Source organism: Dermacentor variabilis, chromosome 10 (genome assembly GCF_050947875.1).
Source record: "Dermacentor variabilis isolate Ectoservices chromosome 10, ASM5094787v1, whole genome shotgun sequence".
Taxonomy (NCBI): domain Eukaryota; kingdom Metazoa; phylum Arthropoda; class Arachnida; order Ixodida; family Ixodidae; genus Dermacentor; species Dermacentor variabilis.
The window spans coordinates 69,718,852-69,744,726 of NC_134577.1; the positions used below are offsets into that span (position 1 = coordinate 69,718,852).

The 25,875-nt window shown below is 45.6% G+C and overlaps 1 protein-coding gene across 1 annotated transcript in view; it reads left to right on the forward strand.

Moving 5' to 3' along the window:
• Nucleotides 1–3,345: 3,345 nt before the first annotated feature.
• Nucleotides 3,346–25,875, forward strand: part of LOC142559294 (neprilysin-1-like) — a 61,539-nt gene continuing 39,009 nt past the window's right edge. The window contains exons 1-9 of the mRNA XM_075670910.1: nt 3,346–3,508; nt 8,069–8,119; nt 10,138–10,299; nt 11,601–11,690; nt 13,971–14,170; nt 15,049–15,243; nt 17,175–17,261; nt 19,099–19,229; nt 21,770–21,995. Coding sequence (XP_075527025.1) covers nt 3,346–3,508; nt 8,069–8,119; nt 10,138–10,299; nt 11,601–11,690; nt 13,971–14,170; nt 15,049–15,243; nt 17,175–17,261; nt 19,099–19,229; nt 21,770–21,995 — 1,305 coding nt within the window. The remainder of the gene's footprint in view (nt 3,509–8,068; nt 8,120–10,137; nt 10,300–11,600; nt 11,691–13,970; nt 14,171–15,048; nt 15,244–17,174; nt 17,262–19,098; nt 19,230–21,769; nt 21,996–25,875) is intronic.

The following is a 25,875-nucleotide window of genomic DNA, read 5'->3' on the forward strand; positions in this document are numbered from 1 at the left end:
CACCTTCGTGGAGGAGCGCAAGGTGAATCTGCGCCGCCGCACGTCCCTGGTGTTGGAAGCGGCTTCGAGAAGCACCTTCGCGTCGTTGCGTATAATGTGCGACCCGACCGCCACACGCTCGTGTGGCTGACGACGAGCACGCGAGAGGCGCGTCAACTCGCCGTCGAGTTCGTGGAAGACTACGTCACCGTCAGCATCGGCACGCGCCAACAATTGCGGAACCGGCGAGTAGAGCACATCGTGTACGTTCGCGAGGAGGCCGAGACAGAAGACAGGCCAAATAGCACCTCTTCAAGCACATTCTGAAGGAGCAGCGTCACAAGGCGCCATGGTGTTCGTCGAGACTAAAGGAAGAGTGGACGATCTCGCGTCGACCATGCGGCTCCAGGACTGACCCGTCGTCGGCATGCACAGCAAGGAGACAGAGTCAGAGAGTGATTAGACGCTGGACACGCTCCGCTTCGGCAAGGTGCTCATTTTTGGTGCGACCGAAGTGGCGGCGCGTGTCCAGCTGGACGCGAAAGGCGTCCACATCGTGGTCAACTACAGCTACCTGCGCAGCTTGGACCAGTATACACGCACCGAAACATTCACATAGCTCAAGATGACGGGAAAGGCAGGGTCTACTGATAGCCGTAATGCCAAGGAGTTCATTTCTATTCTCCGAAATGCCGAGCGAATGTTCCTGCAAGAGCTGCTTAAGGTTGCGAAGAAGACGGCACGAAAGTAGACGGTGGACTGCAGCAGTGCGAATTATGCAGAAGTTTAAGGAAGCTCGTCTAAGAACTCTGATGGGAATTCTTCGCTCTGCATTCAAAGTTGCTCACTCCGCTTTCTTGACAGCGAGGCAATACTCTGATTGTTAAAATCTAGCTGACTCAGTCGTTTCTTTCGTTCTTGCACAAAAGCCTGCCAGGGACATAGTGCAAAGTCCCAAGAGTACCGCATGATAGACGCTTTAGATTCGAGCTGTTGTAACGAGAGCCCAACGCCTATTCATTCACCACGCACACGTGGCATTAACGGCACTCGGGAATGCATCGACGTTATAGGCCTTATACGAGCGGCCTTGAGCGTACTGTTTCAACTTGCGCGATTTGTTTTCTTTTTTTGCGGTTTAACGCAGGGACGACATATAGAAACAGAATAACTGTTCCGTAATACGCGAAAAGAAGAGACCATGTTTGCTCTTGCTTGCTTTATTGATTCCTTGGTGGTCTTTAACGCCGCAAACCAACAAACGAGTTACAAGAAAAGTGGTAGTTGAAGGGCTCGATATAAATGTTGACTAGCTGGGCTTCTTTAACATGCACCTGAAACTCCTTTTTTTGCACTGCGTTCAATCTAACCTAGGTTGCCTTGAATGGTAATCAAACCCGTCACCTCTGTCTCAGCAGCAGAATGCAATAGCTTAGTAGCCACTGCATCTGATTTCAAATTAGCGTTGGCAGTGATTCGTCGTCTTGCTGTGAACACGCGATATGCAAATATGCTAGATGGGATGGAGCTCGTAGTCAAAAATGTACACAAAGCGGAGAAGCACGAACTTGATGACCTGTTTGGGGGATTGAATCTAGCTTTAGAACTCCAGGTATCGACACAGAGAGAGGCAGAAATGAAAAAAAAAATGCATGAAGGCAAGGAGGAAGACCTTAAGAAAAATTGTGTTTGCTACCCTTACGAGGCATGGGGAAAAATGAGATAGAAAAATATGCGAATACACACCGAGCGCACGGTGAACGAATCACAAATAACCTATCTATCTATCTATCTATCTATCTATCTATCTATCTATCTATCTATCTATCTATCTATCTATCTATCTATCTATCTATCTATCTATCTATCTATCTATCCATCTATCTATCTATCTATCTATCTATCTATCTATCTATCTATCTATCTATCTATCTATCTATCTATCTATCTATCTATCTATCTATCTATCTATCTATCTATCTATCTGTCTGTCTGTCTGTCTGTCTGTCTGTCTGTCTGCCTGTCTATCTATCTATCTATCTATCTATCTATCTATCTATCTATCTATCTATCTATCTATCTATCTATCTATCTATCTATCTATCTATCTATCTATCTATCTATCTATCTGTCTGTCTGTCTGTCTGTCTGTCTGTCTGTCTGTCTGTCTGTCTGCCTGCCTGCCTGCCTGCCTATCTATCTATCTATCTATCTATCTATCTATCTATCTATCTATCTATCTATCTATCTATCTATCTATCTATCTATCTATCTATCTATCTATCTATCTATCTATCTATCTAATCTTACGCCGACACAGTGCTCTAAGTTGTGTGTTAGCTCGCACCACTAGGTGTTGTGCTTCTGGTCGTGATGCTTTCGTGTTCGTTCGATCGTCATCATTCGAGCTTCGTCGTCCGGCTCTCGTCGTGCCGTCGTCGTCTCGCCACGGAGGTCATACACCCGCCGTGGTTGCTTAGTGGCTATGGTGTTGGGCGGCTGAGCACGAGGTCGCGGAATCGAATCCCGGCCATGGCGGCCGCATTTCGATGGGGTGAAAACGCCCATGTACTTAGATTTAGGTGCACGTTAAAGAACCCCAGGTGGTCGAAATTTCCGGAGTCCTCCACTACGGCGTGCCTCATAACCAGAAAGTGGTTTTGCACGTAAAACCCCATAATTTAATTTAATGGAGGTCATACAAACGTCGTTATCGCAAGGCTGGATAGAGTTCCTTATGGAATTATTATGCTGCTGCTGGATGCATGCCGTTTGCGAGTTCCGAGCTGAAGTGCCATTTCTTTTGCGTATTATCAATCAGCGCTATCATTTGCAGGAATGATCCACCAAGGTTGCTTCGTTGATTGATATTTTACTATTGCTGTGTAATAATTTTCCTTCGGTAAACATACAACGGGCCTAGACGGTATGTTTTGAAAATATTTTATGTCACGGAGGACTGGCCTGGATTTTCAAAGGCAGCGGTGACGCCATTCGTGTTTTTTGATGGTGCAAATAAGCGCCCCATGGCAAGTTTTTGTTTGATTACGGTGCAAAGAAAAAAACAACAACAACAACAACAACAACAACAACAACAACAACAACAACAACAACAACAACAACAACAACAACAACAACAACAACAACAACAACAACGTAAATGCAACCACCACAGGACGTGTATGACCAGCCATTTCGCTGTGTCCTACTCCTGTGGCATAGCCTAGCTGTACGCAACTTAAGCCAACTTGGCAAACGTGACCTTTTTATTTTGTTATTCCAAAAGGGCGATTTACTGATCTAGCCTGATCCAACGCGTCTACTTAATGCATGCAGTGCGCATTTACAATAACGTCTCTGATAGAAATGCACGCGTCCTTCGGCAGGCCGCATGTGGACGAGCTCCTACAGGCTGTCCAAGTTGGTGGCTGCCTCGAGATGACGTCATCCCTGTTGAGTAGCATTGTGTTGCTTGGTTTCGCACGGGTAGCTGTCACAGACTATTCTGCGGAAGAATGGTCGGCCCGAGGTAAGAAGCCTATTTTTTCTTTTTTTTTCTTTTTTTACATTCTGTGCCGTTCGCGAGAAGGTTGGTGCTCGCTGACCGTCCTGTCCGCTACGGGACGCAGTAGCGGGTTCAGTTCGTTGGCGGTCGCTGCGGCCGCATTCATATGGTGACAGTGCAAAAAACGCTTGTGTATACATAGCTTTGGGAGCACAGTGAAAATTCCCCGAAGGACGAGACATTTCTTTGCACAACGACGCTTTTTGGGCGTTTCCCTGGCGTTTCCTTGATATGTTGTTATATCAATCAATCAATCAATCAATCAATCAATCAATCAATCAATCAATCAATCAATCAATCAATCAATCAATCAATCAATCAATGTATCAATGACTCAGTGTATCGATGAACCAATCATTCAACCATTAAATAATATTCGCGAGCTCGTAGAAGGAATAAGAAAAAGACCTATTACGCCCCAAAAGTGAATGAAAACCAGCTATACTCGGAGAAGCGTGCAAAGTACACTTTTCACGCACCTGTCAAAGTATTCTCGATAAGTATTTATTGATTTGTTAACGTCACTACTTGGGGTGCCCTGAGGGCATTATTGTAGTGGGTGTGTGCATTACAAGAAAAAAATACAATGAAGGCTATAAACGCAATGCAAAAGTCGAACGTAAGTGTTAATAACAGTCGCGCGACACGTGTCCCTCAAGAAAAAAAAGAACGGATACGAGATAAAAAGCACACTGGGCGCAGCTTAACTGTTCTGCCTCATGACAGCGTTTCGTGCAAATGTCGCTTGAGTAAGGCGGCAAACGACACATTGGACGGGGTAACAACAGTAATAGGTAAATTGTTCCACTCACCTATCGTCTGTAGAAAAAAAAATGACTGGAACACTCCGGTGCGGTACTTATTTGGGAACTTGGAAATAATTCAGAATAAGTGTCGTGTATCAGGCTTTCCTCTATTAGAGAAACCTCGCAACCAATCTTTGCGTTGATCCCTATGCCAGCATTTAGGTGATAGATGGCTGCGAAGAGGTATCTTGCAATGCTGATTCCATCTAGAACACATTTTTGAAATGCGAGAACACACACACAAACACACACGCGAGCGCGCACGCGCGAACGTTACACTGAACACTGAACTGTTACACTGGACGTTTTCAAAAGGTGCAGCTACATATATATTTGGCGTCATCCTGCTTCAGCCGCAATGGCTTCCGATGAGTAACATTCTATAATATACCTGGTGCAAAAAGCCACATTAAAAAACACTCGCAGTTTCGCCCGAAAGGCAACGTATTGATAGCGATAACGCCGTATTAGACAACTACACGGATCAAGGTTCGTAGTATTGCCGGCCGTAAAAGCTGCAGTCAACATTCGCTTACTAATTAAATTAAAAGCACAGTGTCACGCGAACGCTGGCAAACATGAACCGATAGAACTCGATCACCGCGGACACTTGATGTCACAACGCCGGCATGACGTATAGCGGCAGCAGAGGCGAGCCAACGCTATCGTGCTGTCTCTCGCTCGAACGAGTATCCCAGACTTCGTTAGCCAACATCCAACATTGAGCGCGTGAAAACACAAACTCTTCCCAGTCTTCTGAATTCTAATATAATACCCTCATGAGGTATGCACGTTTAATACCATAACACAGTCAAAGTGCACAGAAAGTTGTTTCCCCAACGTAATCAGCTCGCGTTGAAATTCTGCCGTGCGTGCTCGAACGCGTTAGCTGCGCAGATAGGATTTGTACGGAGAAGCGCCCTCTATCAAAAACGATCAGCACATTGTGTCTGTCTCCATCGTTATGCCCCTCCTTTGCACACTGAAGGAAACAACTAACCAAAATTGTCTTTTAAGCGAGCTTTATTTCACTTTTGCTTACGAAGAAACCATACCACAGGTAAAAGTTATTGTCGAACACGAACGAGTCACACCAAATGAGATAAGAAATCAGGTGCTGTACAATTAGGTACAGAAGACAGCCAAATGTACCGGCAGGGTAGCTGTGGGGGGCACGAGGCGACTGGTGGAATTTATTGAAGTTAACTTCACTTCTGGCACAAAAAAAGAAGAAAGCAAATAAATAAAGAAAGAAAGAGTTAACGAAACAAACTAGCACACAAGCCAGTTTCTTTGCCATCGAAATCTCTCTCGATCGCGTTTTAACAGACAACCTAATACAAGCTAACGTTATCGAGGTGTCAACCGCGGAGTTTCATTGATATGGTTGCGACAGTAGCTTCTGCAGCAATATAGCTCGGAGGTGTACGTAAATACAAAAGCTCAGGGTATTCGAAATACGGAGTATGAAGGCTATTTTGCACCTTCATCGCATCTCATCGCATTCATTGCAAGTCGTAGTGACAGTACGGTATGAATAATAAGGGGATAAGACACGTAAATGGTGCTCCCCCCTGCCCCATTAGCGCTATAGGCACTTCGCAGAAGCCGTGTCCCCGACATCTCGGCCAGCAGGCGCATAGCCAAGGCTATCTTCGTCTTCCGTTTTGTATTATTGAAATGAAAATAACCGAAAGAGATGTAGTCACCCTGTAATGGTGACGGCTACTCAATTTCGCATAGCAGAAACAACAATATAAACATGTATATGTAGTAAAATATAAAAGAAAACCACGTCATAGGGCCAGAAATCCACACCACGCATAGTCCTGCACACCCACGGACGTTAAATATAAAAGGCAAAGGCGAGTAGCACCACAATGAGTTTGTATTCTTGCATTATAGTCGACGTTTGTTTGTACTACAGCTCGAACCACGGCTGCAGTTCCTACAGAACGTGTGCGAGAATAGCTCTGGAAAAATGCAAGTGCGAAGGCTCGTTGCATTTCGTGCGCGTGAGAACACGGAACACACAGGATGTAGAGCTTAGATAATTGTGCACCGCGAAGATGAAGAAAGCAACGCGTAGGGCGCGGGACATAGCATCCGGGTTGAAGCATCACGTTAGCTCAGATATTTTAACGCGACAGCGTTAAGGGCACCGTGTCGCAGAAAATCCGGCGTCGGACGTCGTTTCGGCAAAAGGATTTTCGAACCGCCCATACCCAGGCCCTCCTTGTGGCGCAAGGAAACCACTGAGCTAATTGAATCTCCCAAGCTAAAATACGTAGAAAAATTGCAAAGTACGACTTAAAAACACCTACAGACGTGATAGCGCCGGATTGTAATTCGACTATGCGAGAAAACATAATTCTGTTACGCGAAAACTCAAACAAGCTCCTTTTCCAGCGTTTCTACCATTCACAGACCGGCCACGGCGTTCACCATTTGCGCGCGCCGGCGCGTGAGTATCTTGGAGGCTACGGAGCGGCGCGCTCGGTTCCTTGCAGTACCCCCAGATGGTGTTCGCCTCCGCCGCAGCGTGGCCCACGCAAGAGGCCGCGTTTCTACCAGAAAGCCCACCTTCGTACATAGCGTTCGCGCACAGCGTTTCCCGGTAAAGATTACGGTTACATACGCTTCAGTGGCCCGGAAGAGTGAGAAGCAGTCAGGGATCTTTGAATGCTGTCGCGATTCCTTCGTAAAGGCGAAGCTTAAGCGTCCTCCATCTTTTTGACGGACCGTTTGGAAGCTTGCACCCGAACACGCCAGTGCAAGTGTTATCAGGAGAGAAGCTTAAAACAACATACGACTGGCCAATCTAAATAAATACCCTTGACGTCATAGCTCTCAGCTGTCATACATTTAGGGGTGCTTCGGAATCTCGCTACTGTGTGCGCGACCGTATACGCTCGCTCCAAGTCCGGCTTTCCCAAACACATGGCCAACATGGCGGAGCGTCCACGTGATCAGTTATGGTGCCGTCTAGACCCTTTGCATGCCATTGCAAAGGGTCTATACAGCTTTCCGCTGTTCAAAAAACGAAAAAGAAAGGCCAAGAAGACTTTGCCGTCGCCGCGTCCACACTTTCTTGGGTGTCGGTTTATGCGTGGTAGATGTATAGCCCTGGTAGGGTGTTAGCCAGCACCACTTATGGCCACGGCAGTGGCTCTCTTTGCCAGTGCTAAGTCTAGCACACACACGCGCAAATGTCGAAGAAAGTCGACGAATAGCCGCTGTCGCCCTAACTTAATTCGTGTCGATCATCCAACGCGTAGTGCGGGAATAGTGGGTTCGTCTTCAACTCGTGGCATGTTGTCCTTTCTCCCAGATTCGTTATTTTTCCGCATTTTTTTTTGAACATTTCAATTAAGTGAAGATTTAATTTGCACCATGCTTTCCTTCGCTTCAGTGTCTGGTGGATTTCAGCGGTTATAAACAACGAAAAAAAATATGGATGTTTGTTCCTCTCCGTTTTTGTAGCTCATAAGGTAGCGAGGGGTCTCAGAACTGCCAGCCTTGAGTCCACGAGGTAGCATAAGAAATGTTTATTGGCCAGTCTGCCTGCTTCTAAGCTAACGTACAATCGTAAGCAGTACTAAAATTTCAGTTGTGCAGAGTCTGCGCAGAATGATCCAAAAACTTCACGAACGTTATGCTGGATCCTTTCGCTATGCTCTATGAGCGCTGCCACAAATTTTTTATCACACTTTTTCAGAATCCACTCAAAAGCACTACGTCTGTAAGACCAAGGTATGCAGGGAAAAAGGTAAGAACGCTGTCACGCATAATGGATAAATGTTTTTCTTTTTCATTTTTTACAAACGACGATGTGCAGTATTATGTTAGATTAAATATTGAATCGCTCAAATGAATTGTTTTATCCTGAACGCGAACAAGAAATTCTTGTTCATTCAGTGCGGCTGTTCTTTAGCTCTTCTAAAAGCGTTTGTGTGCTTTGGAACAGGTTTCTAGTAGGGAAAAAAGAACATCGTCTGTAAGATTCTTGACGTAAACAATCGGGCAGAATGCGTAATTTGCGGACAATTATCTACGCTAACGTAATTAGCATTAAAGTGGTGGTACCTGTGCAATCTTGGGATGGAAAACTTATTGTCAGTATATATATAATGATAACGTTTATGTAATTCTGGAGTGTAAGACTGCCGACATGTTCATGAGCGACGAGGAGGCGCAAGTAACTCGGTGGTGATGAACCAAGTAAAATAATAATTTACTTCGACAAGATTGGCACGATTGTTTTGTTCTTGTTGTAAATACATTTGTACACACACACACATGTGTTACATTATGCACCTTACAAGTGGGGTACCAGCCATAGGTACGCATTACACATACATTGACTGTATGCCCAAGCTGACGCACAGTCAACTTGTGTCACTCGGTATGAACTTGCTGCGGTCTTGCCGAGCAGGAAAACGTCGTTTATTGGGTATGTTCCCGAACAGACGACTTGTTGCGAGTTGCTGTCGGACCTAGTAGACAACATGCGGCAGTGGGTATGTGGCCGAACAGACGACTCTGGCGATTTATATGTGATACTGGTATAAGCGCCCATGCTTAGACACTCCCCCGTAATGGATGTGCCGATGTGACAGAAGGGGTACGATACCATAAATATGTTACGCCGATGGCGTCGCATCCTCAACAGACAACTCGGCCTCGTGCGCAATGGCTTGACGGACAGGTGTTGCAGCGAAGTTGGAGCCAGAATAGAAGAGATAGTGGGTGTTGCTGCGGAGTTTAAACTTGGCTTTAGCAATTCTTAGAAAATATGCCATGTCGGTGGTGTCATTTGGCATTGTGACTGTCAGTGACATTGCCATTTAGTGTCTGCTGATCTGCCCATAAGGCTTCCTGATTCGACGATGGCATGGGGACATGTAGCAGGTCGCACAAGAAAGCTATCGCTGACATTGGCGATCATCTTCGATGGTGTCTGCTGTAGTTTTATTGAAGAGAGGCGTAAAGATGATAGATAGATAGATAGATAGATAGATAGATAGATAGATAGATAGATAGATAGATAGATAGATAGATGGATAGATAGATAGATAGATATATAGATAGATAGACAGACAGACAGATAGATAGATAGATAGATAGATAGATAGATAGATAGATAGATAGATAGATAGATAGATAGATAGATAGATAGATAGATAGATAGATAGATAGATAGGTGGTAATCGCATTAGTAGTTCTTAGCGTCTCGCGGACAGCACAGGTTGGCGGACAGGCACATTCGGAAAGCCAGAAAGAGTGGACAGTATCGTTCAACAGGCGCGCCTAGCCTAGGCTCTAACGGCACTTTATTATGAACCTTTCTGGTAGCTTCGCTTCACTCATTTGCTTGTTTTGTAATAAATGTTCAATTATTATCTGTTTAGAGAAAATTACTGAGTGTATATTATCGCGAACTGGGCAAGTACACATTGGATGACAAAGAGCTACATTCAGCTGGTAACGTTTTCAAATATCATGCGTAAGCAATTAACTAATAATTTTACTTATTTATTGTCACTATTTTGAAGGCCTACGGGACATCACAGATACTAGTGATATGGCATGATGCAGTTGCAGTGCCAATTTCTTAAAGTCCCTACGTTCGGCTATACCGGGGATGGAGACAGGCAGGTGTTTTTCTTTGTTTGTTTTTTTCACTTTTCGGAAAAAAACTTCTGCTTTGTCACCCTTGCCTTTGATTTTGCTGCAACCTTTGGCATGATCGCCCCGCTGCGTTTGTCTTTCGGGAATGACTTTCAGCGAACCTAATAAAGAAGACCCTGAGCAGAACAGTGGAGCCATGCGACGACTTTAGCGAATACGTGTGCAGCGGATGGAAGAAGGCTAATCGCATTCCGAGCGACAGATTTACGTACGGGGCTTTTAAGGAAGTGGACGAGAAGCTCACCAAGGACCTGCGCGGTGAGAGTGACCTCGATATTGACACGTGTACTTATTTATCATTTTCCCGAGTACTTCTCTTAACCCGCTAACAACTGACAGGTAACTCAGCGTAAGAGGCGCCTGCATGATTTGGAACTTACTCAAATGTTATTGTCAATTTCATCTGTTGCGTATGTTCTCGCCTAACATTCTGTAATAAGATTCTGTGGGCCACACGAATTGTATGGTACTTTCTGGAAGGCAAGCGCACACCAGCGATTACGCTGGAACGCTCGACGAGTCTTGCATAAAAGCCGACGACTCCGATCCGCAGACCAGATTCTTCGACGATCGCCGACTGTTTTGAAGTCACGCTTTTGACTGTGTGCCATCCTACGCCGTCATGACGACGCGACAATATTTTAAGCGCGACGTTAAGGAATCCCGGCGATTTACTGAGGCTCGGAGAAAAAGAAAGTCGAAGAGTGGCTGAAAGTGCATTCCGAACGCGATCCGAAATATTTGGGCGAGAAATAATAGCTAAAATAATCGATGCGATGAAGGACTTTTGCGCTACTTTCAAATGCGCAAGTATATGAGCCGGAAGTAGCATGATGAACCTCTTGTTTCACCGTAAGGATAGGGATCTGTTATGAAGCTAATTTTTCTTGATAATTATTGGCATAGCTGTAACTTTTCTTTTGTTGTATTAGCTAGTTACATCTTCCGCATATGTATTTACGTCACTTTTTAATTTCGTGGTTTTCGGTATGCATGTGCTTCTTGACCTTTCTTTTTGTACGTATGCGACTCCTTCAAGAGCACCACATTGGGCTGGAAATATTATATAAATGAACTCCCATTTCTACTTCTGAAAAAAAAAAAATGTATGCGTGTTTGCTTTTAGTCGGTGTTGGTTCGTTGATACGCCGTGGACTGAAATGATTAGCAAATAGTCAAAGTTTGCAAAATACAACCAAAATATAAAGGATGACAAATTACTCCAAAATTTAGAAAGTCAGCTAAATGCAAAATAAATTGCGACTGAAATACACTTTTACTGTAGAGACAATGCTCCCAGTAATCCAAACTGCTGGATTCTTCAATGAACTTGTGAATTTGGGAAGTGGGTCGCAAATTGGTACTCTTGCAGAGGCCAGACTGCGCAGTTCCAAATAATAATAAGTGATTAGCTATTTACTCTGGTATTTTTCTTTCGTCCCCCCTTTTGCCTGCGTTTTTTCACATCAACGTAATATTCGCTTGCGTTTACGTGACCCATCCATCTGTCACTGTTTCGTATGAGAGCTGAAACGCTGTGCATGTGAATCATCTTGCAGCAATACTCGGCAAGATACCGCGTCGTGGCGGCTCCAAACAGACCGTCACAGAAAAACTTGGCATTGCCTACAAGTCTTGCGTGGCCAACGGTACGGAACGGTGACGCACAGTTTTTTTTTTTCCTCTCTTCGTGCACTTGCTCGTTTACCTTGATGCTCACCGTTCTGACTGCCAAATGTTGTTGCAACTGGGAAGTTTCTGTACTCCGAATGCTTTCAATACGTGGTCGCTACTGGCAGCTAAATATTTTTCAGTGTTTTTACTACGTTTCCTACCCGCTGTGGTACCTTGGTAGATATGGGCGTAGTGCTGCTGAGTTTGTGAGATCGATTTCTGCCGTGGCGCCTGGATTCGTGTGGTGCCGAAATGAAGAAAAAAGGAAAAATGTAATCGTGTACTTAGATGTAGGTGCTCGTTTAAGAACCCCAGGCGGTAAAAATTAATTCTGAGTCCCCCTTACCGTTGCATGCCTCGTAATGATAACGTGTTTTGGCCGGTGAGACCCCAGGGTTCGAATCCTACTACGTTTACTGGGAGATAAGCTGTTACGAGGGTGCATGCATGGGCCTGCCATGTCTTTTACCGTTGTCATACGGACACTCTTGACTGCTATGGAGGTATATCTTGATCGTGATACTTGAGCCATTTCGTCGGAATTGTTCTTATGATAGATGCCTATAGTGTAATACGACTTGAGGCAGACATTAGACAAAATGTTTTTGCCTATTCAGCTATAAACTTTATAACAAAATAGCGATGTGATTGATTCACGCCGAAGGATTGGAACCCGTCGCACGAGGAGCTCATAAACGTTTCCAGAAATGCAAAAGAAAGTTGACGCTGATAATTTTTAGAGCGCAACGAATTGCGGAAGATTTCATACAAAGAGCGAAACTCAGGTGGCGAGGAACCGTGCGTTAACAGACACCCGTGAGTGAATTAACAATGCAAACCTCACCGTCTGGTAATCATGAAGCAGAAATCACGCTCAGCACAGGAGGAGCGATGACTGCAAAGTTTAATTTAGCTGCCAACGTTTAGCCCCATGTTAATATAAGGGCCTTCACTCGGAACCCTTTCTCGACATCACCGAGTCGAACAGAGCCAATCCCTTGGAGATGAAAATACATTGTGGCTTTAATAAAGTTTGGTTCGATGACCTTTAACCTTCCTATGACAAGAACTTGCTTGTGAAAACTCGTTTACTCCGGCGCATGCGAGTAAACGCTTTGGGGCATGTATTAAAAAGAAATTCGCTTCGAGGAACCATCGCTTGTCACGAGGCACTGGGTCAGTTTGAGTGCGCAGCTAAAACATGCTCCGGTAGACAGGCCACGAAAGTGGCGCGATATTTGAGACAATCGCACACGTTGGCTTTGGCCCGGAGAACCCAGTGAAGCCCTGTCCATGGCCACGCGCGGCTTGCGAGGAACGCATCCTCTTCGACGTTGTGACATGCCGGTGCCCAGCCAGGCCAGGGGTTGGATACACGCGCCTGAAGCTGAGTCGTGAATTTACTGACGGTGAAATCGCAGCATGCCGAAGTGAGCCAAGGCTCTTTCCTTCGCTCGTTAGTCTGTGTGTGCTCCGGCACGGCTGTTGAAACGCGCGCGCGCTCGAGATAGATAGGTAGATAGATAGATAGATAGATAGATAGATAGATAGATAGATAGATAGATAGATAGATAGATAGATAGATAGATAGATAGATAGATAGATAGATAGATAGATAGATAGATAGATAGATAGATAGATAGAGGAGAAAAGGCAGGGAAGTTAAGCAGATATTAGTCTCCGGTTTGGTACCCTACAATGGGGTTGGGAAGTTTCGACTTGACCCTATACTATCGCTCCAGCTGATAACAATAAAATTCAAACAGCGCTAAACGAACGGGACCAGAATGAGGAGGAGACAAACACGGCGCTGAACTTACAACTCCTTGTCTCCTCCTCATTCTGGTCCCGTTCGTTTAGCGCTGTTTGAATTTTATTGTTACCATGCAACACCAACTCGCCCAATCCGCTGCCCTTCTGCAGTTCGCTCCAGCTGAGTGGCTCTGACGCGCCGTGGCGCCTTCAGTCTAGAGACGGCGCTGCTACCCACTTTTGAATCGAGATGTAATGCCGAGTGGAGGACCGTTCTTGAATGCGGGGGTTATAATATTGATAGCCGTCTTGCTATGACCAGTTCGTTATTAGAAGTGTCCGCAGCGAATGCAGTGTCGCACAAAGCCCTGGCGCCTGTTGACGAGGAGCAGTGCTTATGATCGAAAAACTTCGCGAATACGCTTTGTTAAAGGTTACGAACTACGCGCGCATAGTGCAGGGTGTTAATATGACTGACAGTCCGTAACGATGCTGCGTAACAGATCGCCCTGACCGGAGTAGTTTAAAGGAGTTTAGAGCAATCCTAGAAGAAATGGGCTTTGCGGAGTGGCCTCTCGTCGGTGAGCAGAAGAGGAAGCCATTCGACGACTACAAAACGGTGCTGCTGACGACTGGAATGACACCCCTCTTCAGCTTCTACGTGACAAGAGACATGAAGGACCTTTCGCGCAACATCATCAAGGTAAGCTCGCTTTATAAACGTGGGACGATGAGGCGACACGTATATTGCTCCACATAAGGGTATCCCCAGACACGCTGCAAATATATCACGCGTTGTTTTAAGACACTAAACTTAATTTTTTAAAGCTCACCGGGTGGCAGATAAGACAGTTCTACTGCTTGAGCTTGATTATACTTAGAGAGGCAGACGTTACTTGCATGGGAAATCAAAACGCGTCATCGACTATTGAAGGAGTTTTTACTAATTAAGATTCTAACTGATCAATATATTGCACGTATTCTAATTTACGTATTGTGGCTAGTATTTATAACTTATTTTTCCAGATAACCGTGACAACTTTGACGTTACGTATTTGAGCGCTTCTAGTCGCATTAACTGTTTCGCTGTTATATTCACGCGGTGAAAAGCTCCCAAGAGGGGGCTCTAGAACTTCTAGTACGCAATTGAAATGCCCAATGGAGACTGGTGAGGGGCCCTTTATGTCGTAGTGGATGGCAGAGTGTGTCTAAATACTTTGCCGCGGGGGTATTCAATCACAAGGCAACTACCGCCGTAAGCATCGTGCGTGTCTTGATGGAAGGTAAAGTCGCAGTTTATTGGACGAGAGTCGCATAAAAATACAGTTGTCAGGAGCTCAAAAAAAAAAAAGAAGGAAAGCCCAAGGAGACTGGTGAGAAGCCCTTTATGTCTTAGTCAATGGTAGACTGTTTCTATATACTGCGCCGTGGGCTAGCTACCAAATTCAAAAATTCGATATTCCGCTCTCAGCACCACTACTCGGCATCATCAGTCATCGGTATTACAGGGAGTGTAGCAGTGGTGATACCTCATCTCTGACAACTCGGCGAAAACTTGCGTTTGCAATTTTTTTTTTCTAGCTCGACCAAATCAGCTTCTCACTAATTGGACGGAACGCGCTCATACAACCGAAGAATGAGACTTACAGAAAAAGCGTGCGAGCTTACAAGGCTTTGATACGAACTGCTCTGCGCCTCGTCAAACCGAAGCTAAAGCCTGGCACTGTGAACGTCCTCACCGAAGAAATATTCGCTTTCGAAAGCGAGTTAGCCAAGGTAAGAAAACACAGTGGTGACGAACATTGGCTAATTTTTTCTACGGCAGGCCTAATTTCAATTTTTTTTTTCATTCGACCAGCGTATAACCTAGAAATTGATGTTATGACGTTCGCTGTTTGTTCGCGATACTTTCTCGCGCGTGCCTGATTTTTTTTTTTGCTTTGCACGTGATCGTATTTCGTAGCGAGTTTTGTTTTTATAAGCTTAATATGCGAGCGCCCTCGTATGTGGAACAGATGAGCTCGTACGAACAACGTGCACTGTCTGACAGCGGAAGGACAAGCAGGACCGCTTCAACAATAACGTTCGTAATATGAAATACTATCGCAGAAGTCGCGGTTCGGGTGGCGATGCTGGCCTTACGTAACGACGGGAAAATTCTATTTTCGATTACACCTATGCTTGGGTTGCGCTACCCGTCAACAGTGCAATAGCGTGACACTGCTTGGCCTAAACATTGACAATTTATCCTAAATAATACTAATGCGACGTCTGAAGCTTTCTGCATCAGTCGGAGCGGAATTTGCTGGATGCAGCTATACTTTATCACTGAGACAGTAGGGGTTATGTTAAAGTGTGTACAGGGTGTGTGTGTGTATATATATATATATATATATATATATATATATATATATATATATATATATATATATATATATATATATATATATATATATGTATGTGTGTGTGTGTGTGTGTGTGTGTGTGTGTGTGTGTGTGTGTGTGTGTGTGTGTGTGTGTGTGTGTGTGTGTGTGTGTGTGTGTGTGTGTGTGTGTGTGTGTGTGTGTGTGTGTGTGTGGTGAGTCGTTTGCTTTAGCTTTAATGACAATTCAGCGCAACGGTGTCTGCATTTGCGGCTTGTACCAGAGCACTCCACTGTGTTGATGCACCTGCTATTCGGTCCTTCGCCTTAATTGCAGTATCAGCCATAGTAGAGAGAACCAGATTATCTGTGGCTGTTATGAAGTTACAAAGTAGTATTCTCGTTGCTGCATTCTTCCTCCTTCTTTTTGCATTCAGATATCATTCTACCTCCACAAATATTTGCAGGCCGTTGGGAAAAGTTTGTTTCGAATAATTAAAAAAAAAGTGTATTTTTCTGATGAACGCAAGGAGTTTTATTGAACGCGTTTCAACATTTGCTTCTCGGGATCGTTTAGGTGTTTCGTGTACATTTCACCAAGCGGGGAGGATGGTCGTGGCAGAGACGAATGTCGTGCGCTTGAGGACAAAAAAATTATTTGGTATCCCGAATGCATCGACGAAGCTGAGGGTGAGAGATGTAGAGGCACTGGCGGATATGGAGGGGGGAGGGGTACTTTACTGGGAAAGTGTTAAAAGCGGAGAAAGAAGGATAAGGGCCTGTACCGACAAAAAAGATTTTACGCTAAAACTGTTTATAAAGACAGATGACAGCCAACTGCGATGTTGAACATTTTATTAATGACCGAGGCTGGCTCATGACAGTCCCCTAATGACCGAAAAGCTTCGTAAATTTGGTCCTAAGGTATAGAAAAAGAACCGTAATGAACGGTAATACAAATACGCAGACGCATATTATTCAGTCACAAGCGCTTGCATGCGTGCGTCGGTGAGCAATCCTCGCATTTTTCACTCGGAAAGTGTCCGATCGGAGATCTGCATTCATCTTTCAGTCTCTGGCTGTGAATCTCAGCCGCTACGAAATTAATACTTTTTTTTTCTTTTTAGTACCTTAGGTTGAAGAAATTTTGCCCTCTATTACTCTGATGCTCTCGCAAGAAGCTATTTAAACCCTACGGATTAGCCGTGTTGGGGAATAGACAACCGCTGCTCCGGCAATGAATGTGCATGGCGCCGTGTAACTGGATCAAGAGAACGCATTAATTTTTTTAGGCGTCGAAGGACACACTGACGAAATTTATAGAGTGATTTTTTTTCTTGACAGAGAACCGCCTCTAAGGAGGAGAGGAGGGACATGTTGAAAATGTACAAGAGGACAACTGTACGCGAACTAGAGAAGACGTTTGCCGGAGTAAGTAAATCGCGCATTCGTTTTTCAGTTTTCAAAAAAAAAAAAATGAGGAACAAAGATCGTGAATGCTTTCTTGATAAAACATCGTAAAATTTAAGAATAGAGAGACCCTGCGACAATGCAGACATCTTCCAGTAGTGTTTTGTTCCATTAGATGAAACGTTGCTTAACCTAGCCGTGTACTTCGTGGCAGAACTAAAAGCAGATTTCTGTTAAGTAATGTTTGTTCAATCATACTTGCGCTCTCAGAGTAACTTTCTACGTGGGGAAGCGCAGGCAGTAGCAACTTCTAAGAAGGCATTACTAAAATTAAACTTATTAGAAAAATGAAAAAACTCTTTCAATGTTAGACAATGCCTTCGTCTGTCTCCCTCTTCTATAACAAGTAAAGAATCTAAAGAAGAAAGATAACGCGCAATGAACACGCATGAAGTCACGGGCTTTAATTATACATTTAGAAGGGGATTGCCGTGCTTGAAAGATGGGATTCATTCTCTAGTCGTGTCTATCGAAAGGTTGACTGAAACCTGCAGCCACGTGACAAAAATACGGGCAGCCTATGAGGAGACACTACAGCGCCTAAAATACACGAGACAGAATTCACCAAATTAGCATCTCTTCTAGTAACTGTTAGTTTTTGAGCTTGACGCCCACGCTAGTAATACCTTTGCTATTTCGATCAGTCAGCGCCCATTCTTATGAAGTGCTCTTACAAACAGGGTTTGGGAACGTAACCTGTGGTGCGCAGGATGAGAATTCCAACCGACGTTTTGAAAGAAATGATCAAAAACAAAATTTTAGTCACCTACGAATCTTCCTTTAGAGAAATCGGTGTTTGGTTTTTCTTCTGTAGCGTCTATTCATTATTTATGATAACCTGTATGTACATCATAAAGGGGAAGGGGAAACTGCAAGAACAGAGCACTGTATAATGCGTGCAATACTGATAACAATAACGATAAGCAAAAAGAAAAGAAATGTGGTGTTTTACGCGCCAAAACCACAATCTGATGACGAGGCAAGCCGAAGTGGAGGACTATGGAATAATTTTGAATTCCTGAAGTTCTTAAAGGTGCTCATAAATTTAAGTCCAAGAGCGTTTTCAGCTTTTCGCCGCCATGGAAATGCGGCCGCGGCCGCCGCGGCCGTGACCGAACCCGGGACCTGGATCTCAGCAGCACAATGCCATGTCTACTAAGCTACCACGACACGTAACAGGAATTACCAGTTAACATGCTATGATCAAACAAATATGCAGATTTAATGATCAGAACATCGGTGCGAATGGCACCACCAAACCTAATTTGCGACGGAGGTTCGTGTTCACCCAAGCAATCTTAAAAAAGAATGGAATCGCGGATATCCACTAAAGAAGCCAGTAGGTTGTTCAATTCGATAAACTTTCTGGGAAGAATTCTACTAGGGGCACGTGACCGTGTTAGAGTGGCGCACGTTGTTTTTGTGGTGGTGATCGCCACGAGCACAGTGGGACTGGTCATGGTTGGAAGCAAAATGAGTGGATGATAGTATGATTAACACCGCACTGAAAGTTTGACGTTATATTTTATGGGGAAAAAAAGAACTGCCAGCTTACGTCCAGTGAACAGCTACTGGTACATCCTTCAGGAACAGAGAGACGGATGGTAAATATTTCATTAACGAGAGTACTGCGGCCATTTCGACTTTCAAAGCATTTATCCGGAGAGTATGTTATAGTACATTGTTTAGAGAGGTATTAATGTTCTGCTATGCCCGCTTGCGATAACACGCTCTGTTAATAGCTGGAGACACGAATTTCAACGTCACTATTTTACATTTATGTTCCTGTTTTGTCCAGCTGCCACTGTTGGAGCTCCTGAACGAGGCGTTTTCACTGGTGAACCTAACGCTCAGCAAAGACGAACCAGTAGCAATTATGGCCATGAGCTACTTCGCCTCGACAACAAACTTCTTGAAGAGAGCGAACACGTAAGCGCTAGTGTCTGCTCGTATCAGTGAATTTTAGATGTCGGTCGAAAAGATAATTTCGTAAATAAAACAAGTTCATCGACAACATAAATCAATCACTCCGAAGATCGATTACACCAATGAATATAGTCTTAATTTCCAGGAAGAGGAGAAAAGAACATGCCACTTTAATGATGCAAATGCCGTGAAAACAAAACACCAGACGGCACTGCAGCTAGCCAGAGAACGAAACATTTTAGGTGCGGGAACAGCGAGGTGTTCAAAAACAAGAATGCTAATTAAAATGTTACCGCGGAAATCGGCAGCTCACCGCAACAAAAGTAAATTTTGAAGCGTAGTTCCTTCTTTAACTCAGGTGCAGACATGACTAACTATTAGCGGTTCAGATAATTGCCAAAAGTTTAGAGCAGCCTTGCCGCGTTCTATCTCTCTGTAGGATATAAATGTTTCCATCCTATAATATTGGCCATGAGACAAATATAAACCGAATGGCAATTGAACTCGTATTGTAGATGTCGAATTATAGACGACTTTGGTACGTCTACTCAGATTTGGCAGTAGGTCGTGGAATAAAACTGATTGATGCCATGAACAAGGAAGAATATATGGACATAAATCAATGTACATAACGCAAAAAAATTAACTTAGGAGGTTTTACGTGCCGAAACCACGATCTAATTATGAGGCACGCACTAGCGGGGGACTCCTGAAATTTGGACCACGTGGGGTTCTTTAAGGTGCACCTACACGGGTGTTTTCGCATATCGCCCCCACCGAAATCCGGCCGCGCCGTGGCCGGTGTCCGATCCCGCGACCTCGTGCTTAGCAGCCCAACACCACAGCCACTAAGCAACCACGGCGGTTAAAAAAATAAATTTAATTATTACGAAAAGATGCAGTAATGACTTGTGTAGCTGTATGGAAGGTGATATTCCACGTCTTACTATTTACAACATTTACAGCCTAACATACTTGCCGAGAAAGCGACGCCATCAACGTTGCAGCGATCTTGAAGCATTTCTTGCGTGAGATAACGGCGACAAAAGACCAGTATGCAAACCACATTTTTATGATGCTAATGCGTTATTGTTGCTGCATTTCGAAATATCGTGTAGCTTAAATAACTAAAGCTTTTTTTTTGTAAATAACATATGCTGTGCAACACTTGTTAATCTTTCTAAATAACACATTTCCCTGGACGATTTGCGGCAACTTCAGTGTCCTCGGCTGGCAACTTCGAGGGACCTTGTTGTCAGTTCTGCACATTATCTCAGTAGGTAGTACCAAAAAAAAAAAGTTAAAGCAAGCGATGTCCCAATCTCGCCACTCTACAGCGTACAGCCTATGTAAAGAAAAAGGCGCAGTTTCGTCCGAGACGTTGTTCACGCAGGAACGCTGGCGTGAGGAGGCGCGGCAGCAGCAGCGAGCGAATTGACCTTCGTGCTGCTTCTCGTGTTAGTGCAAACTAAGCCGCGAAAAGAGCGCACGGCGGACTCTGTATCCATCGCAGATGGCTTTCAAGATACACCGACCAGAAGTAGAACAACCTCCCCTTTCCCCCAACCGTGCCCCAGGAGTGTTGCGTGCGACTGAAGACGGAGTGTTTCCTCCTCGCTTTCCTCCCTTGCGTGCGCGAGATTGATGCAGCGACCAGAACTAGAACAACCTCCCCTTTCCCCCAACCGTGCCCCCTAAGTGTTGCGTGCGACTGAAGACGGAGTGTTTCCTCCTCGCTTTCCTCCCTTGCGTGCGCGAGATTGAGTCGCGGTCGCCAGCTCCCCCGCGCACTTCCCTGGCCAACATTTGATCGCCCTTGCACTTTATACGGAATCTCACGGTGACGCCGACGGCAGAAGTGACCTGGCGTGTCCATATAATTGCTATCGCAATAAAATATAAAGAAATGAAGCTACAGCGCGCATTACCGCAGCTCACTCCAGAGCGACAAGTGAGCGTCCTGTTGCGTGGGCACCCTGCAAAAAGCTAAGAGGAATGGTAGGGAACTTCAGGTGTGCCACGTGGGATCGAGCGTCGTATTCACGAATGCCTATTCATTCCTCATCGGAATGAGCAGCAAAGCGACTCGCCACTTTTGCGGATGCGGGGAAGTATAGAGCATATTCTATGTGTGATCCATCAAATGTCAACGATATTCTATGCGTACCAGTCTCAGACGCTAGGCGGCCAGACTGTTCCCGGAAGCAAATTTCCTGGGAACCTGGCTGAAGAAACTTAATATACACGAGGCCACCAAAGCACTAATGCTCTTCTTGAAAGCAACTAGACTATAGAAGGCTGTATGCACATTTACTCTCCTTTTTTACTTTCCGCTTTCCCCTCTTGTAAGGTAGTCAAACGGGAGCCACCATAGTTAACTTCCCTGCCCTTTCTTTTTATTTCTCTCTCAATCGGAGCAGGGAAGAAAATGCCTGTTCTCGCCTCCCCCGCTCAGCCGTGACTCAGCAACCCCCGTGATCCCACCAGCTTCCTTTGTTTCTTACGAAGACTTTACTAGTTTAATTTTTCGTCGTTGTATGCAGGCGAGCTCTGTTCAACTACATGGGCTGGCGTGCGGTGCTCACGAAGGCGAGCCACGTTTCCCAACGATTCCGAGACGCCAAGCTGGCTTTCAATAGAGCTGCCTTCGGACTGGAGAAGGAGCCTCCACTCTGGAAGACTTGCGTCAAGCTTATGTCAGCCTTAATGAATGAAGTCGTCGGTCGCCTTTACGTCATCAAGAGGTTCAGCGCACGCTCCAAACGAAACGTAAGCCGTCTGTCCCGGTCACAAAAATGCAGGTTCTTCGTGCAGAAGCTGCATTTGTTCAAAAAATGCAGGAATCTTTGTTCGTTTGTCTTCTAACCGCGTTCGTTTCCTAACCGATTGTACTACTCCTGCAGAAATGCCGGTGGGCGGCTCTGTACTCTGCGAAATTATGCAACGAATGGACGAATGCATGGTACCTAACAGTGCTCAAAGCAAAAAAAGTAGATTATTTCATGCGCGAAATGTCTTTATTAAATGTGAGTTTTCTTTGCCTTCCCCAGAGGCTTTGGCGCGTCTTCTCGGTTTGCTCCTCGCCGAGTAAGATGTGCCGATGCCGGAGACAGTGTAATTTGCAATCGCGTGGCTCACGTGGGCTGTTGACGGGCTGCGCATCTTACTGCGTGACCGGGCAGTCAGGTATTCGCTGTGGTGCGAAACCCGGTACAGTCGCGATATTAAACGCACGCTTGTCAATATTGTCACGGTGAAGGGAAGGAAGAAGTTGAATTGGTCTAGAGGAAGACGAAGTCTGGCATCGTCACAGGGCTGGTCTGGTGCCCTCCCCTCTGTGCCCAGTCTGTGGAGAAGATGAAACAATAGATCATTTTTTCATGTTCTGCGGCCGTTTTAATTCTTTAAGAAAAAATATTCTAGAATCAAGATTTACACAGCTTGGTTTAAGCTTTTCAATTATAAATATCCTTTCTCTAGGAGCCTCCTCTCTTGGAAAGTGCCACAGGGATATTTGCTCAACCGTGGAGGAATTTATAATTGCTACAAAGAGATTGTCTTGAATTCTTAAACATTTTATTTTTGTTCATTTCCTCCAGTTACCTTTAACAATTTTAGTATTTAATAAAGATTGCCTAATTTCATCCAAATCTTGGCCAATCCTCCACAGTGGGTGTGCGCCATCGCATAAGGAATACCATACCATACCATACCATACCATACCGTACCATGCCGGAACGCCATATACATCAGTTGTAAATATACATTATTTTACACTCGTGGGCCTGCTTTCTTCCTGCAACATTTTGGGTGGAAGGTGCAGTGTACAATCACGGAACTTCGCAGCGGACGTCATCTACCTGCCGCCACAATGGCAAATCAGCCGACACAAGCGACAACGCCTCAGCAGCCTGTGCCAACAGTCATCCTCACTCATCGGCGGGACCCAGGGACATCTTGTGGCACGGACAACGCCGACGTCGAGGACTGGCTTACGATGTACGAGCGAGTGTGCGAGAACGACAGGTGGGATCCAACAATGATGCTAGCAAACGTGATATTTTATCTAAGAGGAACTGCGAAGCAATGGTACGACACACACGAAGCTGACCTAACGAGCTGGGATGTCGGCAAAGAAAAAAATGCGAGACCTGTTTGGCACACCTGTCGGTCGTCATCTGGCAGCAAAAAAGAGCTTGCGTGCCTCGCTCAGACGTCCACAGAATCCTACGTCGTGTACATGCAGGATGTGCTGGCCCTTTGTCGCAAGGCTGACAACAACATGACCGAGACAGACAAGATTGGTGACATACTGAAAGGTATTGCAGACGATGCCTTCAATCTCCTGATGTGTAAGGATTGTGCCACCGTGGATGCAATTATAAAGGAGTGCCGGCGCTTCGAACAAGTGAAGGGCCGCCGCCTCGCTCGAACTTTCGACCGATTGCCCAATACCGCCGCGGCATCTTCTTGCGAAGACTCGCCGCGGTTCGTTCAGCCCACAGGACCGGAAGATATCACGCGCATCCTTCGCCGTGAGCTTGAGGCCATGGCTCCGGCTCCAGTTCGTTCCGACTGTCGGGAAAGCGTGCCCGCTATCTCCCTTATACAAGAAGTCGTTCGGGAGGAAATAGCAAGTTTGGGCATTCCATCTCTCTGCTCGGTCCGCCATACAAACACCTACCAGATTTCTCCGGCTGATCAAAAATAACGTACAGCGCAAAGGACCAGGACAGCGATAGACGACATACACAGCGCTGACTTCCAACAATATTTTATTGCGTCGCCACATCGTGTGTATATATACAAGAAGAGGCATGCGCAGAAAATGTACGACAGTCACATGGGGTGTTCTAACAGCAAGTCATTGAACGAAACATGGTCACCTCAAAAAATAATAATAATAAATAAAACAAATTAAGCAATACAATTTCTATCTGTCTAGAAACGCGACTTCACCAGGGGTCAGCGCGATTGAGGGCGCACTAACGCAAGAACTGCCAAGTTTTCTGATGAAATCAGCTTCCACTATTTCGCGTGTGAGCTGTGAGCAGTGTCTCGCTAAAACTTGCGTATCTTCAAAGAATGGCACGCAGCCGCAGTCCCGGCAATGGATGCCCAAGTGGCCTTGTACAGTGTTGCGGACGTTGCATCCATTGCCGGGACTGCGGCTGCGTGCCATTCTTTGAAGATACGCAAGTTTTAGCGAGACACTGCTCACAGCTCACACGCGAAATAGTGGAAGCTGATTTCATCAGAAAACTTGGCAGTTCTTGCGTTAGTGCGCCCTCAATCGCGCTGACCCCTGGTGAAGTCGCGTTTCTAGACAGATAGAAATTGTATTGCTTAATTTGTTTTATTTATTATTATTATTTTTTGAGGTGACCATGTTTCGTTCAATGACTTGCTGTTAGAACACCCCATGTGACTGTCGTACATTTTCTGCGCATGCCTCTTCTTGTATATATACACACGATGTGGCAACGCAATAAAATATTGTTGGAAGTCAGCGCTGTGTATGTCGTCTATCGCTGTCCTGGTCGTTTGCGCTGTACGTTATTTTTGATCATGAATTACCAACTAGCCCAAGCAACCACCCTAGTTCTCCGGCTGCTCGCTCCCAGACGCAAAGCTTTCCGCCACTCCGTCGCAACCCAACTGACTGCCGCACAGCGGATGATAAATCCATCTGTTTTAATTGTTCCGGTATCGGACCCATCGCCCGTCATTACCGCAACCACTGGCCGTCGCCTCCTCGGTGGTAGTCTCCGAGTCACTACCGCCAAGTGCCAGACAATCGTATTTTCTCGCCCTATACGCCGACTAGGAACGTCAACGCCGACAATGGTCCAACAAGATCCAGCCGCTCCCCGTCTCCGCAAGGTCGTAGGTCCCGTTCGCCTCTCGTTCACCGCTCTTCGTCCCCTTCTGCAACCAGTCGCTTCGCTTCGGGAAACTAGGCGGTGCAGCTCCCGGAGGTGAAGCTGCAACTCCGACCCGGCCCACAAATCCTCTGTTGACCCTGCCTACATGTGGAAACCTACTGGACATTGAAGTTGATGGCGTTCCTGTTAGATTTCTCATCGATACAGGAGCGCAGCTTTCAGTTATGAGCGCTGCTCTCCGCCGAAGGCTCACGAAGGTTCTGACACCCGCCGTACTGGGCACTGTGCGAGTCGCCGATGGGAGTACTTCACCTGTCCTTCGAATGTGCACAGCACGTGCGACTATTGGGGGCCATTATACCGTTGTTCTATTTATCGTCCTTGAACACTGTCCGCACGACCTAATTCTCGGCCTCGACTTCCTTTCGAAACACTCTGCCCAAATTGACTGCTGCGCAGGTGTTGTACAATTGGACCTGCCGCTTCCTGCCGACGCAACAACTTGTGCTTCACACCGCTTATGTTCTGCTGAGTTTGCAAGGCTGTCTCCACAAGCGGCTACAAATGTCCTCCTGACGCCCTGTCCTCCCGTACCTGATGGCGAGTACGTCGTGTCGCCGCTTACTGACGTGGTTTTGTCCCGCAATATTGCCCTACCGAGCACCTTAATCCGGCTCCGCGAAAACTGCGCTCGCGTGCCAATCCTCAATTTTGAATTTTCGTCGCATGTGCTACCACACGGTATCGCCATAGCGCATGTCACT